Source organism: Antechinus flavipes, chromosome 5 (assembly GCF_016432865.1).
Source record: "Antechinus flavipes isolate AdamAnt ecotype Samford, QLD, Australia chromosome 5, AdamAnt_v2, whole genome shotgun sequence".
NCBI lineage: Eukaryota > Metazoa > Chordata > Mammalia > Dasyuromorphia > Dasyuridae > Antechinus > Antechinus flavipes.
The window spans coordinates 293,046,575-293,062,817 of NC_067402.1; the positions used below are offsets into that span (position 1 = coordinate 293,046,575).

General features: G+C 38.3%; 2 protein-coding genes across 8 annotated transcripts in view; both read left to right on the top strand.

Moving 5' to 3' along the window:
- Window positions 1-15,834, top strand: part of MLC1 (modulator of VRAC current 1) — a 31,289-nt gene extending 15,455 nt beyond the window's left edge. Inside the window, exons 8-12 of the mRNA XM_051962636.1 lie at window positions 394-510; window positions 4,113-4,169; window positions 7,430-7,552; window positions 9,093-9,260; window positions 12,081-15,834. Coding sequence (XP_051818596.1) covers window positions 394-510; window positions 4,113-4,169; window positions 7,430-7,552; window positions 9,093-9,260; window positions 12,081-12,155 — 540 coding nt within the window. The 3' untranslated portion in view covers window positions 12,156-15,834. The remainder of the gene's footprint in view (window positions 1-393; window positions 511-4,112; window positions 4,170-7,429; window positions 7,553-9,092; window positions 9,261-12,080) is intronic.
- Window positions 12,632-16,243, top strand: part of TTLL8 (tubulin tyrosine ligase like 8) — a 67,098-nt gene continuing 63,486 nt past the window's right edge. For all 7 annotated transcript variants that reach the window (XM_051962633.1, XM_051962634.1, XM_051962622.1 and 4 more), the window contains exon 1: window positions 12,632-12,735. In XM_051962633.1, coding sequence (XP_051818593.1) covers window positions 12,632-12,735 — 104 coding nt within the window. The remainder of the gene's footprint in view (window positions 12,736-16,243) is intronic.

Genomic DNA, 16,243 nt, shown 5'->3' on the forward strand with positions numbered 1-16,243 from the left:
TATTCTTTGTTATCTCAGTTTCTCTCTGTCTCTCTTTATTTCTCATTCATTTCTCTGCCCGATGCACATGACTCTCTCTTCTACCTTTAGACCAGTTCACTTTGAGGGCCCACCATGTTTATCATCTACCACAGGAAGAGATCATTTCTTCCTGACCTCCCCAGCCAGCCCTATTCTACCTTACCCCAAATGCCTTTATAATTACATATTTTGGTAATATTTATTTATCAGTATTTAATTTATCAGTAGGTTAAGAAGCTCCATGAGGGGAAGAATTTGACTTTTGTCTCTGTATCCCTAACACCAAGCACAGTGCCTTGTATATAATAGGTGCATAATAAATACTCATATTTTGCTACAGCTCTTACATTTTATTTTTCTGTTTCTTTTCAGGTTATTGAAATAATTGTTGGAATCTCTGCAGTATTTGGTGGTATAATTGCTTTGAATATGGATGTGTTAGTTTCAGGCCCATATCTTTCAGTGACATTCTTTTGGATTTTGGTGGCAGTAAGTACTGAGGAATTAAATAATCTATTTTACTGTGTATATCTGGATTAAGCTAGTGAGCCCTTAATAAATGTCTGTTGACTGATTGATTAGTTAATATGGAGACATTACTGTTTGCATAATATTTTGCATTTTTTTCACAGAAGCCTTAACAATAAATTAAATTCAGTGTATTTATTAAGCATCAACTATGTGCAAGTCACTGTAGTTGCTACTGAATGTAAAGATTATAAAAATACTGCCTTGTACGTGTAGATTTTAAAGTTTGCAAGGAGGACTATGAAATATATACAAGTAACGTGAGAGTAAAGAAATATATACAACATAGTCATTTTAAAAATGAACATACTTCCTCTGACAAAGGTAAAAACAGTTCAGAAACTAGTGGGTAGAAAAGGGAAATTATGTCAAGAAGAAGACGAAGATGAACTTATTTGATATTCAAAAATTATTTAGAGAATAAAGTAGAGACAAGATAAAGAGAAGGTATCTGTGTACTGTTTCCTTCTGAGAGTATTTTGTTCAAGAGAGAGAGTTTTATCAATTAGTCCTTGAAACACCTTGAGGGAAACAGACATCCAAAGAAAAAAAATAAGATCAAATTTTGGAATTTACAGATCTTCTCTGGTTATATGTTTTTTTCCTTTTAAAAACTTTCTTATAGATCACATTTTTTTTCAATCAGCAGAAATTCACTTTCTCATTCTATCCCCAACTCTCTTTCACTATTCCACATTGAGAACTGAAGAAAAACAAAAGCCATTACAAACATGTGTAATCAAACAAAACAAATGTACACATTGGCCATGCCATATACACTATTTATTTTATATTCTGTATCCTGAATCCTTCTCCTTTCCATGAGAAGGTGAGTATGTTTTATCAAGCATTCTCTCAAATCATGGTTAGTAAGATCATGTGATAAGAAGTTACTAAGTCAATCCTATTTGTCTTTACAATGTTGTTGTTAGTGTATATGCTGTTCTGGTTCTGCTCGCTTCATTCTGAATTGATCCATATAAGTTTTCCCAGGTTTGTCTGAAATCACCCCCTTTATCATTTCTTATAGCTCCGTAGAATTTCATCTCATTTATGTACTATAACTTGTTCAGTTTGTCTCAAGTTGGTAGATACCTTCTTAGATTCCCATTCTTTGGCACCCCAAAAAGAGGTATATCCCTATTTAGAGTTTATCTTGCTTAGGAAGAACCCTTCCCTTAATCTCTCCTCCTTCTAATTCTCCCTTGTAGCCTCTTGCTTATTTTCCTGTTGAGTGAAATGTATTTTGATAGCCAACTGTGTGTGACTTACTAGATAAATAGGGTTTCTTCATTAAATATTTCTACTTAATCAAAAAAATCAATCAGCAAATGTTTATTGCCTTTGAGTCACATAAAAGAAAAGACGTATCAGATACAGCTTTCCTCCATGGGAAGGTTAGAGACTCTTGGGGAGACAGAGAAGGCCCTGCAAAATTAATGAGCAAAACGGTAGCTAATAAACTACTAAGTTGTTCTCTGGAGACCATTAGAAGAAAATATCTATTGACCAAAGTGTGTGTAATCAATATATGCAAGTAAAGTTTGAGAAAGGTCCTATTGACATGAACTGGAGTCTTCTGTGTTTGTTTGCCCTTTGGCCTTACAGAAAAGGAGCCAGGCAGAACAGCACATTGTCTGAGACACGTTCTCAATGAACTGTTTTCTCTGGAGTGCCTTTTATCTCCTACCCTTTTAGAGATCTGCCTCATGATTTTCTCTCCCTCAGGCACGCTATATATCATTAACACACCTGAAGCCAGTTTTCCATAGGATTATCTCTAGTGTGAGAAAGTGTCTTTCCTTAGGGAGGAAAATGCTTGAATATTTTTCCACTTTGGTTCAAAGAACAAGATTGCTTGCAATACTATATTATGTGAAATTTAGGTAATTTCACATGGTTTTTTAACTATTTAATCTACAAAGTATTATGAAATACAGGTTCAATAATTGAACAGCTACCCAAAAAACCAAAAAAATGAATCAGCCCTGAAGTTGGGCCCGGGAGCATCAGACAAATACGGAGAGCGTTCCAGTTGGGTAGGACAACATGAGCACAGTCCCTGTGTCCTTGTCGGTCTCTTTAGAAAAATTGCTTCCTTGTTGGCATCATTTCCCTCTGTCCCTTCATATCCAGATAATGGAAATATTATCTATAATTGTACATATGAAGATACTGGGTTAGAGAGAAGATAGTAGGTCAAGGGGACTACCCATTTATGTTAAAGCCACTAGGAAGAAGCTGCCCCAGGCTTCAGTACCAATCATGTGATACTTACTGGCTCTTGGAGATGTCATGAAGCAAGTCACTGAGTGGCTCTATTGCTCTAGGTCCCAGTGTCCTTATTTCTGTAGTTTAGTGGTCCTGTTGAGTGAAATGTATTTTGATAGCCAACTGTGTGTGACTTACTAGGTAAATAGGGTTTCTTCATTAAATATTTCTACTTAATCAAAAAAAAAAATCAATCAGCAAATGTTTATTGCCTTTGAGTCACATAAAAGAAAAGACGTATCAGATATAGCTTTCCTCCATGGTCTCAGAGGTACCTTTCTGTTTCTACCCACAAGCTCCTAGTTCTTAGCAAAGAAAGAGCACTAGCTCTGGAGTCTGAAATGCTGAGGTTATATCCCAAGTTGGACGCTTTTACCCTGGTCACTTTACTGCCCCGGGTCTTCTGAGTCCTTATTTGTGAAATGAGGGGTTAGACTAGATGGCCTCTGAGGTCCCTTCTAGTTCTGGAATTAGGATCCATGATTATTTCGTTTGATCCTCACAACAAACTTGGCAACTGTTTGAACCCCACAAAAATCTTATATATTTAAAAAAGCCACAGTTTGACTTATTGACACATCCTGATTTATTATACTTGGAAAAGAGACAGTAAGCCTGGCATTTTAAGTCAAGAAATAATTTCATAATTCTATCTTTGAAAAGTAATCAAGGACAATCACAAAGTCATGAAAAGTTTGAATGACTTAATCTGTGAGGCTTTCCTTTAATTTAAACTAAGAACTGGGCTACAAAACCCTGGAATTTCTATTATTTGTTGATATATGTGTATGTCTGTGTGTGTTGTGTTAATATATATGTTAAACTTAACAATTTTCCCTCTCATTTTTTCTCTTGAAACAAAATTTTCATTCATTGATGAGTAAATCCACATGATACTTTGTAAAGCCATGTAAAAATTTCATACTGACTTTATAATAAATATATTTGACAAAATTTGATACAATTAAAAAAGAGTAGAATTGATCTTTTGAAATAAGTACTCTTTTTTAACTTTCAGAATTATATTTTTGAAACTGTGGAAGAAGTGTATATATACACTTCTTCCACAGTTGATGCATGGGTCATTTAGACAAAAAGTAACCTGACTTTTTATGTTTTCTATGCAACCATTTCTATTAAATATTTAATTTTAATATTGGATGTTAGAATGCTTGTAAAGATTCACACTGTATTATTATTTGGTATACATTGTGGAAACTAACAATTACTGGTAGTTAGGATTTTTTTCCTACTGGTTGAAGTCAGAAAATATCTTTACTTTTTTTTCTTAGTGTTTTCCAAGTGCCATTGCCAGTCATGTAGCAGCTGAATATCCAAGTAAATGTCTGGTAAGTAAAGACTGATTCCTTATCTCCTTTTATCAATCCCTCTCTCTAAGTAGAGTTGGTCAATAAATGTTGAATTCTGATTGGTCTCTCATTCTGGGCTGATTTATTACATGGCAAGGTTCTGACAGAGTTGCCAACAAAAAGTGTCAGAGGTTGGTGGATTGATTGAATCTGCCACATCTGAGCAGCCATTATTATGGAGAATACTGAGGACCTTGACCTCTGTCAGGAGGAGGCTGGCATGGAGCGCCAAATACAGGGATGCCCAGCTGGCTCTTGAATCTCTGCAGCCCACCTTCCTGATCTCTGATCCTTTATGGAATCAGAAAATTTTTAAGTTGGAAGAGGGACCTCGGTGCTAAGGGACCTCGGTGCTAAGGGACCTCCGCTAGAACATGCCTAACCACATATCCTCTCATCTGTGCTTGGAGATTTCCAACGAATGAGATCTCTTCCCCTTCCAAGGCACACTGTTCTACATTTGGATAGCACTTATTTTCAGGAAACTTTTTCTTAAGTCCTTGTAAGTTTTTCCCTTTGAGGCTAAACAGTACAAAGCCAATCTCTCTCACATTTGGAGCTGTCAGGGCATATAGTTATATAGTCACATGTTTAGACATACCATGCAAAACACCTAGAAGATAACAGGCACTCTCTATGAGAAATTTAATGTCATCCAAGGCCCACAGCCTTTCAGCATGGGACTCTCTCCTGATGGAGATTGCCAAGACATTCTCCTGAATGGAGATAGGATTCTCTTTTGATTGGTGGAGGGTCTGATCCTTCAACCTTCTAACTATTTGGGAACGACTTGGAGCTTGTGGATACTGTTAGTTGTTTCTGTAACTGGGGGAGGGTGTCCACAGCTCATCCAACATATTGAATACATAGATTGTTTTCAGTAGATTGCTTTCTTTCTTGGGTGTATTAATGTTGCTTGTTCAAATTTGCTCAAAAGCTTTTCATTTTTATATCATCAAAATCACCTATTTTATCTTTTGTAATTAACTCCATTCTCTTGTTTGATTGAGAGTGCATCCATTATCTTGCTAGCTATAAAAGTTACGTGATCTGTTTTTCTCTTTAATTTTTTTCATGGTTCAATTTTAAATATTCAAGGGAGGTTTCTATTCATTTTGAATTTATTGTGAAATGTGGTGTGAAATGTTAGTTTAAGCATATTTCTGCTAGGTTGATTTTCAGTTGTAATTTATTTTTTCAGTTTTATCAAATACCAGATTTTGGTTCAGTTATTCCTGATTCATCCTGTTCTATTAAGCTATGTTTCTATTTTTAACTAATATCGAGTGGTTTTGATGGTTGCAACTTTATAATATAATATATGTTGAGCCTGGAAATGTTATTTCCCCTACTTGACTTTTTTTTTTTTTTTAAGATTTGTAATCATTATAGAATGCTTTTTTGATGATGGGGTAGAAGGCTTTCCTGGCTCCAACACTGGTAATCCTCTCACTCAAACCCTTCAGTGCTAACCATTGCCACTTCTGGCCTCTCCTTCTACCACCATCTCTCACTAACTGCCCTTACTTTAAGTTAGATCTATCATTTATTTCTCTTCTTTGACCCATGGTGCAGACCTTATCACTTTATCCTTGGACTGCTGGGGGGAGGGTGGGTCTGCCTGCCACACTCAGCTGTCAGATTGATCTTCCTAAGTCCAAATTTGACCTCAGTCAGTAAATTCCAGTAAATTTCTCTTGCTTCCAAGGTCAAATATAAAATCCTCTGCTTGGCATTCAGAGCCCTTTGTAATGTCCTTCCCCTCTTCCTAGTCTTCTTGCTCCTTACATCCCATACCCAGCATACATGTGCACGCACACGCAACACACACACACATACACACACACACACACACACTCACTCTTCAAACCAATCACACTGGTTTCCTTGTTGTTTCATAAACAAGATACTTCCTCTCTTGGCTTTGAACATTTTCTCTATCTCCCATTCCTAGAATGTTCTCCCTTATCATTTCCAGCTTCTGGCTTCCCTGATTTCTTTCAAGTCTCTGCTGAAATCCCCACTTTCCTAAAAAGCCTTTCCTGAATTCTCTTTCATACAAGAGTCTTCTTTCTTAAATGACGTCCATTTTAGCTTGTTTGCTTATTGTCTTTCCCATTACACTAGGAGCAGCTCCTGGAGATCAGGATCTCTTTGTATTCTCAGTGCTTATCTGGCACATAGTTGGAACGCAATAAATATCTGTTGGCTTGCCTTACAGGAGTCCCAGGGTGATGTATAGAGACTGTCTAGATTTTGTCTTTTACTTTTGTTATATGACTGGTCAACTTCCTTCCCAGATTTGGAAGAAATGCCTTCTATTTCCAATGTCATTCATCATTCCTAATATGCTATGGTTTATTTCCAGCTATTAAGTATGTCTGTACTGCTGGACTTTTCGATTCCTCTATGACTATATGGAATCACCAAATATTGGACTTTTAACAGATTCCCAAAGAAACCCAAAATCATCAAAGGCATAGAAGCTTTCCATCTGGAATCTAGCCTGTTCAATAATGGGCCTAATTCATGGGCCATTCTTCCAAGATATATGTCCCGATGGGCCATTGTGCGAGTTGTCAGGATGCACAGATATTCCCAGATGCAAAGCTTCTAGAAGTAACAGCAGGATGGGGAGGGCTCAGATTGTCGGCAGCCATGTCGTTCTGACCTTTCATGGGACCAGCTTGTTTCACATACGTAGGACAATCTTGTTGGAATAGAAGCTTCAAGGCAGTACTCAGTAAAATTTAGTCAGTTCCTTTTTTATTCACAGTTCCTTTAAAGAAGCAGATGGTTTAATAAATATTTTCTGCATTAACTTCAGTTAAATTTGTTTTTATTTTTGATGTTGAAAATCTATTTTTAATATTCACCTCTGATACCCCATCCTAGTATGGCAATGACCTGTACAGAATACTTTGCTCCCTTCTACCAAGTGAGAAAGGCTTGTTTGGGTGAGGGCCAGTCAGCTTAGTTAAACTGATTGAGGGAAGTCACTGACAGGCAACCCCGAAGCCCCTAAACTGCCTCCTCTGGCAAGAAGAGCTATTTGCTGTGTTGTGAGAGGTCAGATCCCATCTGCTCGTGAGAAATAAAGGCAGAGTAGCTGAAAGTGGGCCAGGGACAGCTGTGATCACTGTTGCTGCTGCTTGTTCAGTTGTTCATCAGAAGTATGTCTGTCTGTCCTTTGATGTGCAGAGAGATTTAAAATAACATCTTCGTCTTGCTTTGAATAGGTCGAAGTTCTGATCGCAATATGCAGCATCACTTCTCCATTGTTGTTCACGGCTTCTGGATATTTGTCTTTCAGCATAATGAAAATTGTTGCCATCTTTAAAGATTATCCACCAGCAATCAAAGTACGTATGTCATTGGTTTATTTTTGAGAGAATGACACAAGATGAAGTTTTGCTCTGAGTGTTGATTACAAAAATTAAATTGATGGGTTTCTCTAAATCTGTCATATTCCTCACTTCTTACAGCACAATAATATTTCATTTCATTCACATACTATTGTTCATCCAGTGCCCGTTTGATGAGCTCCCACTTTGCTTCCACTTATAGGCTCAAAAAAGGCTACTATAAACATTCTTATCAGATTGAGGACTGTTTCTTTCTCTTTAGGGCATGATTAGGAGTGGTATTCAGGGCCCAGAGTCTAGAATTTTATAGACCCAAATCTATTCTTCACCTCTCCTTTAGATGTAATTTTATTACTTCCCAGACTTTATAGACTATGGGAATTGCTTTTCAGGATGGCTAGACCAATTCCCAACTCTACCCACCTTAGTGTGTTCTCCTCCCTTGCCCCCCATTACCACTCTAGCAGTTGTCATTTTCTACATTTATCATTTTTGGCAGTCTGATGGGTAGGAGAGAGAGAATCTCAGAGTTTTAAGAGTTTCCATTTTTCTGAAATATTTTATCTTATGGTGGGTAGGAAGTGTATGTTTTTTCTTTGAAAAAGATCATTAAAACAGATTTATTAAATCAGCAGTCATTTATTAAATGTCTAGGGTTTGAAGGGACCTACTAGGTACTGTCAGAGATACAAAGTGACATACAATTCTGACATAAGTTAAACAACTTAAAGCTGGCCAAGTGCATTACAGACATTTCATTTGATCACATGGAGCTTACGGGATAATAGACAGAGAGCTGCAATACAGAATATTCCATTAAAAGTATACCTGAAGGGGCAGTTAGGTGGCACAGTGGATAGAGCACCAGCCTGAAGTCAGGAGGACTTCAGTTTGAATTTGACCTCAGACACTTAATACTTCCTAACTGTGTGACCATGGGCAAATCACTTAACTCTAATTGATAAAGTGCAAAAAACAAATAAACCAAAAAAAATTGTATTTGAGAATTTTTGCGAATTTGAAAGGGGATTAGGGAATTTATCCACTGGAGTGGAGAGGATGGGTGGAGTAGGAAGCAGAATTATTTTAAATGTAAAGCTTAGGTAAGACATCCTGCTCTGATAGTTTAGCATGAATGAAACTTGCTCAACAATGTGTTGGACTAGGGAGGGCCTCGGATTAAGTGGCCTGTGACATCCCTTCTAAATTTCAGTTCTATGATCGCATGCACCCACCTCTCTTCTCTCTCATCTGTTGACTGATCAGCTGGTTAGCTTTTGGTTAATGGTTTCTTGTGGCTTTGCCAAAGGATAGGATTATCTCATTCTGGGCATGACATTAGAGATTATAGACTTAGGTAACTTTATCTTAAAACAGAGGGAAACAAATCCAAATGCCCAAAGCCCTTCACCTGGACAGTGCCTGAGAAAATGAATTTTATAGACCCAAATCTATTCTTTACCTCACCTCTAGGTATAATTTCATGGTTTCCCAGACTTCCTCGCTTAAAATCTTTTCTTGGTCATGTATATTTCAGCAATCTTATGACATCCTGCTGCTGCTCCTAATGCTGCTGTTGCTGATCCAAGCTTTCCTTACCATTGGCACTGTCATACAATGTGTTGGTTATAAAATTAAAATGAAGTTGCAAGACTCATCTTGGGGTGGCTCCCAGATAAATAAGCAAGACTATAAAACTGTAGAGGTAAGTGCTCTCTCTTGGGTGACTTCAGCGTTCTCAGTAAGGGCATCAGGAAAGTATTTCTAAACTTGTGATTTCTTTTGAAAATTGTTCTTCCCTTTGTTGCCTTTGTAAAATAGAGCTTTAGGTTTTTTTTTTTTAAATTAATCAGTCGTTAGAAATTTATTAAGCAATTATGGTGTGACAGGCACTGAGGTAAGTGTTGGTTACAAAGCAAAAAAAGTGAGTTCTGCCATGCAAGAGATTACTATAAGAGAAACAACATTTGCAAACCAGAACCTATGTGTTAAACACACAATACATGGAGGATGTCCTTAGGGAGGTGGTGCTAGCAGCCAGAAGACTAGCCAGATCTTCTGAGCAGGTAGTACTTGCTTGAGCTGAATCTTCCAGGAGGTCAGAGAAGATGAGATTGAGCAGAGAGGAGGGAGAGGATTCTGGAGCTGCGAGGGGGCTGAGCAAAGACTTGCTGATCAGGGTTTGATTATCGTGTCTGACCATGCATCTAGAGTTAGCCAGTCTGACCTTGTAGGATGTATGAAGAATGTTAACTGTAAGTCAGAGGCCATCCAAGTCATGAAGAAATTTTCCCAAGAAAAGGACTTTATATTGAATATTTGATCCTGGATATAATAGGGAGCCATTGGAGTTTTTTGAGCAGGAGTGTGACTGTTTAGAAAAATCACTTTTGTAACCAGAGGATTGGTTGGAGCAGAGAGAGAGAAATTTGTCTAAGGAGTGGCAAGGCTTGAGTTTCAGGGCTGGCATGTGAGTGGAAAGAAAGAGAATAACAAGATTTGGTAATTATAATGGTGAAAAGACTATAAACAGAGACTTAAGATGACACTGAGATTATGGACTTGGGTAACTGGAAAGAATGACAGTCCCCTTCAGAACATTAGGGAACTTCAGAAAAGGAGAGATCTCATTCAAATGGGTCAATAAGTGTTTGATGATGTAGGACAGGAGCTCAGGGGAGAGTGATGAGGCTAGATAAAGGGATTTGGGAGCCATGTACAGAGTGATGGTAATTGAACTCATTGGAATTGATGGAATCACCAAGGAGAACAGAGAGAGACGAGGGTCCGGGACAGAGGCTGGGGTACCCCATTTAGTAAGCATGATCAGACAAAGGAGATTTAATAGTGTTGTTGTATTGGAAGGAGGAGCAACAAGGGAACATTGTCATGAGAGCCCAGGAAGGAATGGGGTCACCATTGACAAATGTTACAGAGAGTCATAAAGGATGAGTGTTGAAAAGAAATCATTGGATTTAGCCATTAGAAGATCCTTGATAAGTTGGGAAAGAACAAGTACAACTGAGCAATAATTTCAGAAGCCAGATTACAAAGGATATTAAAGAGAGTAAGAGAGGACAGATAGGCACCGAATAAAGGGGACACTACTTTCTCAAGAAATTCAGCTGAGAAAGGGAGGGCAGACATATGATCATGGCTGGTCATTAGTCGATTTTCTGAGCTGAAATTCAGCCATACTTGTGACCATAGCTGCTGCCTTCTGCACTTGCTTATCATTTAAAGAAGTAGCAAATATCAGGGATGTAGGATGAAAGTGTACCTTGGGGTGGAGTTGGGGATGCAGACTGTAGGTATACCTAGGGGTGGAATTGAAATGTAGCCCTGAGATGCACCTAGAAATGGAGTTGAGAATGCAAGATGGAAGGGCACTTAGAGGTAGAGATAAGCATGCAGGATGGAGGTGAACCTAAGGCAGAGTTGGGGATGCAAGGTGGAGGTACACTTAGAGATGGAACTGGGGATGCAGGATGGAGGTGCATCTAGGGATGAGATTGGGGATACAAGAAGAAGGTGCACCTAAGGGTAGAGTTGGGGATGCAAGATGGAGGTGTACCTATTGGGGAGTTGGGGATGTAGGGTGGAGATGCACTTAGAGGGAGAGATGGGCATGCAGGATGGAGGTGAACTAGGGGGAGTTGGTGATGCAAGATGGAGGCTAACTTAGGGTAGAGTTGGGGATGCAGGATGGAGGTGAACCTAGGGGAGAGATGGGGATGCAAGATAGAGGTACACTTAGAGATGGAACTGGGGATGCAGGATGGAGGTGCACCTAGGGGGGAATTGGGGATGTAGGATGGAGGCTAACTTAGGGGGGAGTTGGAAATGTAGGGTGGAGGTGCACCTAATGTTGGAATTAGGTTGTAATTTTGAGATAGGTAGGAAAGATCAGAGGTAAGAGTATATAAAGTCTCCAGGAGATCACGGTAGGATTTTGATTCACGAGAATGATGGGAAATTCCATGGATAGACTCATTTCTATAAAAGTGCCTGTTTTTTTTTTCTCCTTTTTTTTTTAAATGTAGAGGAAGAAAACTAATTTTGACTGAGATAAAATAAAAATCACATTGATCATGTGTTGTATATAATTAAAAATAAAACTTATATATACTTTAACATGTTTATTTAACATGTACGAGAGTGCCTGTCATCTAGGGGAAGGGATGGAGAGAAGGAGGGGAAAAGTTGAAACAGAAGTGTTTGCAAGAGTCAGTGTTGAAAAATTACCCATTTATGGTTTTGTCAATAAAAAGATATAATAAAAAATAAAACTTATTTTAACATTTCAGTTTTTTTAATAATAACTTTTTATTGACAGAACCCATGCCAGGGTAATTTTTTTACAACATTATCCCTTGCACTCAGTTCTGTTCCGATTTTTCCCCTCCCTCCTTCCCTCCACCCCCTCCCCTAGATGGCAAGCAGTCCTATATATGTTAAATAACATTTCAGTTTTAAATACAGTCAACATTTGACAAAATAACAGTGGAAATATTTTGTTCTCTAGGTATCCAATAACACACTGAAGGAATTTGACAAAGACAAAGCCTGGAAAGCTGTTGTGGTACAGATGGCGCAGTGACCTGAATGGCCTGGAGGGGGCGCAAGGGGAGGCGGCTTCCCTGATGTCCCAGTCATTCTAGATTTTATCATTTTCATTGGTGTTTGGGCTATCCCATACCTGTCTAACCCACCGTATTCATCCTTGTGTTCACTTGACCCATGTAAAGCCCCACTGACCATGTCCAAGATAAGATGAAATAGCGAGGTTGTAGAGTTATAGGTTGTTTTATGGCCCTTTGGTCTTGAGTAAGGCATACATTTGGTCGTGCTGTTGTTCTGGAATATTAGAGAATTAATGCTTCTCAGTTGTCTTGAAAATGCGGTTATTAGAACCTGAGAGTTGTCTTACTGGATCCGACCCATTGTTAATTCAACACAGTATTCTATTTCATAGTTACCATGGAATACGTTGAGGAAGGTTGTTGTTGTTGTCTTTCTCAATGGATTTTGGAATATAAGGATATGCCCTAAATATAGTCAGTTTTCCTTTTCCTTATGAGTCCATCATCCACTAATTTATCCAAACCCTTTAAAAACCAGTTCTTTGTAGCGCCTCTTCAAATGATGACATTTAGCAATTGTGCTGCAAGCTCCGTAAGGTAGGACTGCTTCTGTTTGTTTTCAACTTTCAAAATGTACCCTTCTAGTCTCAGTTCTAGTCGGCTGAGATTTGGTGAGGAAATCTACTTTTATTGAGGTTGGTAATTTAATAGATTTTAGTCGTTTCCCCATTTCCCCTCTGAGCGCTAAGCTTAACAGACTGAGGAATTCCAGTCATTTAAATCTGTCTTCATTCCCTAGATCGTTGCAGTCCTTCCTGCCTCTGTGTCTCTGTTTCTCTCTGTCTCCCTCTTCTTTCCATAACTAGTTATGGTATTCCAGATGTGGATACCGCATAATTGACCACAAAAGGAGATTAACATTTTCTGTTTTGTATCTCATCTTCTTCTTGAACCTAATATATTGGGCCCAGATCTGTAGGGAATGGTATCTGATACCTTGGTCTTATTCTTGGTCATCACAGCTCAGAGACTATCTCATGCATATAGTCTGAATGTTTTTTTCCCTTATTGAAACCCATATACTTAATTTCCTGATACTTATGAAGAGATTTGCAAGTTGTTATAGTTTATCCCTTTGGGCTTGATGTATCATTATTAATCAGATGAATCCCTCAAAGCTACAGATCTTGCTAATTATTCCTTTTTCCTCTAGACTTTGGATAACCAAGCAACAAATAATCTTATTGCAATTGGTGAGAAATTTCATAAAGTAGATAGAGCCTTGTAGGGACAGACTATTTTATGATATAACTCCCTGCTTTTTGATTTTAAGCCAATGTCCTATTTGTGACAAAATAGATTTCCCACCTCTTTGTGAGTCTTTTATATTTTTGGCAGACAGTCTTTGGTGTGGAACCCTGTCACAACCTTTGGAAAGTCCAAAATATTCTATTAACAGATTCCCCTTTGGCCTCAATGAATAATATATTTGTCCCCAGTGTTTCTTTTACACTGTTTTCCTTTCCTCACTAGATCTCATTTAAGCTTTCCATGGTCAGATCTTCCAGCCTTGTCTGGGACACTGAGGTTTAAAGACCCTCATGACCTTTCTGACTTTGCCTCCTTAAAGTTAAGGAGTCAACCTCACTGTAGAAAAGAGCGATCATTTGAAAAGTCCTTCCAATAAGTTGCTCTTTCATAATGACAGTACAGTGTTACTGTTCTTTAGTCCTTTTCTGCCTTCCTAATCCTTTCTCTTAGGCTTTTCACAAACTTGAAGAAAAAATGGAGGTTACCGTATCTTTTTTTTTTTTTTTTTTGCCAAGTGGCAAAGATGTTAACTGGGCTGATGAAATAATGGTCAGTGAGGAGATTTTCCACGATTGTAGCAGTAGGTCATCTTAATGACTGCTTCCTTGGCTCACTCAAGCCAATGTACTTGGCTTCCTTTGGTACTGATATTTGCATGACTTGGGTCAGATAATTTTAACTCATCACAATGGCAGAGTTTAAACTAAGAAGTGCACTTCGACTTTTGGGATCCTTGTGGATGAGTTCTCTGCATGAGTCTAGGAATTTAACTAGGTTCTAACCAGGCTTATGCTCTATTTGCTTGTTAGTGTCAGTTCTTTTCTTTTTAATAGTATTTTATTTTTCCAAATATATGCAATGATCTCATGTGACCCATGGAAAGGGTCAACATTAACCTTTGCAAAACTCTTTGTTCCAAATTTTTCTCCCTCTCTCCCCCTTTTTCCCCTCCTAAAACAGCAAGCAATCTCACATGGGTTAAACATGTGCAATTCTTCTAAACATATTTCTATACTCATCATGCTGTGCAAGAAAAATCAGATCAAAAGGGAAAAACATGAGAAAAAAACCAAACAATGCGGTAAAAGTGCTATGCTTTGATCCACATTGTCTCCATACATCTTTCTCTGGATGGGGATGGCTTTTTCTATCGCAAGTCTATTGGAATTGTCTTAAATCACCTCACTGTTGAAAAGAGCCAAGTCCATTACAGTTGATCCTCACATAATCTTGTTACTGTGTATAATGTTCTCTTGGTTCTGCTCACTCAACATCACTGATGCTCACTCAGCATCAGTTCATATAAGTTTCCAGGCTTTTCTGAAATCTGAATCTGAGCATTTCTTATAGAACAATAATATTCCATTACATTTATATACCATAAGTTACTCAGCCATTCTCCAACTGATGGGCAACCACTTGATGTCCAGTTCCTTGACACTATAAAAAGTACCGCTACAAACATTTTTGCACAAGTGGGTCCTTTTCCCTCTTTTATGATCTCTTTGGGATCCAGACCTACTAGAAACATTGCTGGATCAAAGGGTATGCACAGTTTCTTAGTCCTGTGGGCATAGTTCCAAATTGCTCTCTAGAATGGTTGGACTATTTCACAACTCCACCAACAAGGCATTAGTTTTCCCACAACCCCTCCAACATTTATCATTATCTTTTCCTCTCATCTTAGCCAATATGAGAAGTTGTCAATTCTTTCCTAAGGTAATTTCTAAAGGGTTCTAAAAGGCACAATGTTATTAATGGTCCTGGAAAGCAAGCTACTCATTGATGTACATTGTATTGAATAGGCAAAAGTAGAATCACCATATGGATCAGTTTGGGGTTTGGAGTCCCTTGCAAATAAATGCTGAGTTAAATGTTAAGGTATCCCAAGATCTGAAATGAAATTTTCTGTCTGTGGTACACAGAATCTTACACCAAAGTCATAATTCAAGATTCAACATATTTGTCCCCAAATTAGTTACCAGTGTCAGAAATTAGGTGATTCATTATTTTTCCTTTGGCTGCTCAATATATTTAATATTCCAAAATGACACATCACCCACCCTATTTAAAGCTTTTTTTTTTTACACTTGCTTACTAGTGTCAGGTTCTGAGCTCATAGGGAGGTGGATGTTATTAATATTAGTGTTAGAACAGAGTAGTGTGTACTTTTAGCTCATAGTGCCATAGAAAAGTTAACTAGCTTTGGACCTGGGAATCATATCTTCAGTAGTAATTTTATCATTTCCGATTTACACTTGAGCTGGAAAGCCCAACAAAATAGAATAATTGTCATTTCCAACATAATTGTTAATTTTAATTCATATTTCTGTTATGGTGTATCTTCATGTTGTTTTCATAATAAATGCTGCTCATTGAAAAAAATCTCTGGTTTTTGGATGAAAGTGCTCCCTCTGCCATCACAGATCAAAGCTCCCTAGATGGTGTTCATGAGGGAGTGGTGCCGGAAATCCATCCCATAGTAGTCTGATGACATGTTTGTTGAAATTCTGCATACCTGGAACAGAATTTATCCCTGTCCACACCAAGAATGCTTCTCCTGACCTGATGATCATTCTCAGTCACCCAGACCTTAGCCAGGGTCATCCTTGACTCCTCATCTTGGCCAGCTGTCAGGTTCTTTCCTTCCAGAAATCATCACATCTATTCTTTTCTCTCCATGTCCACTTTGGCTCAGCTTAGGTCACTGCCACAGTGTGAGATTCTAAGTATTCTTACCTCCCCCCCACCCTCAGCTGACTTAGTGCCCCCCACATGACAAGCTCTTCCCTAT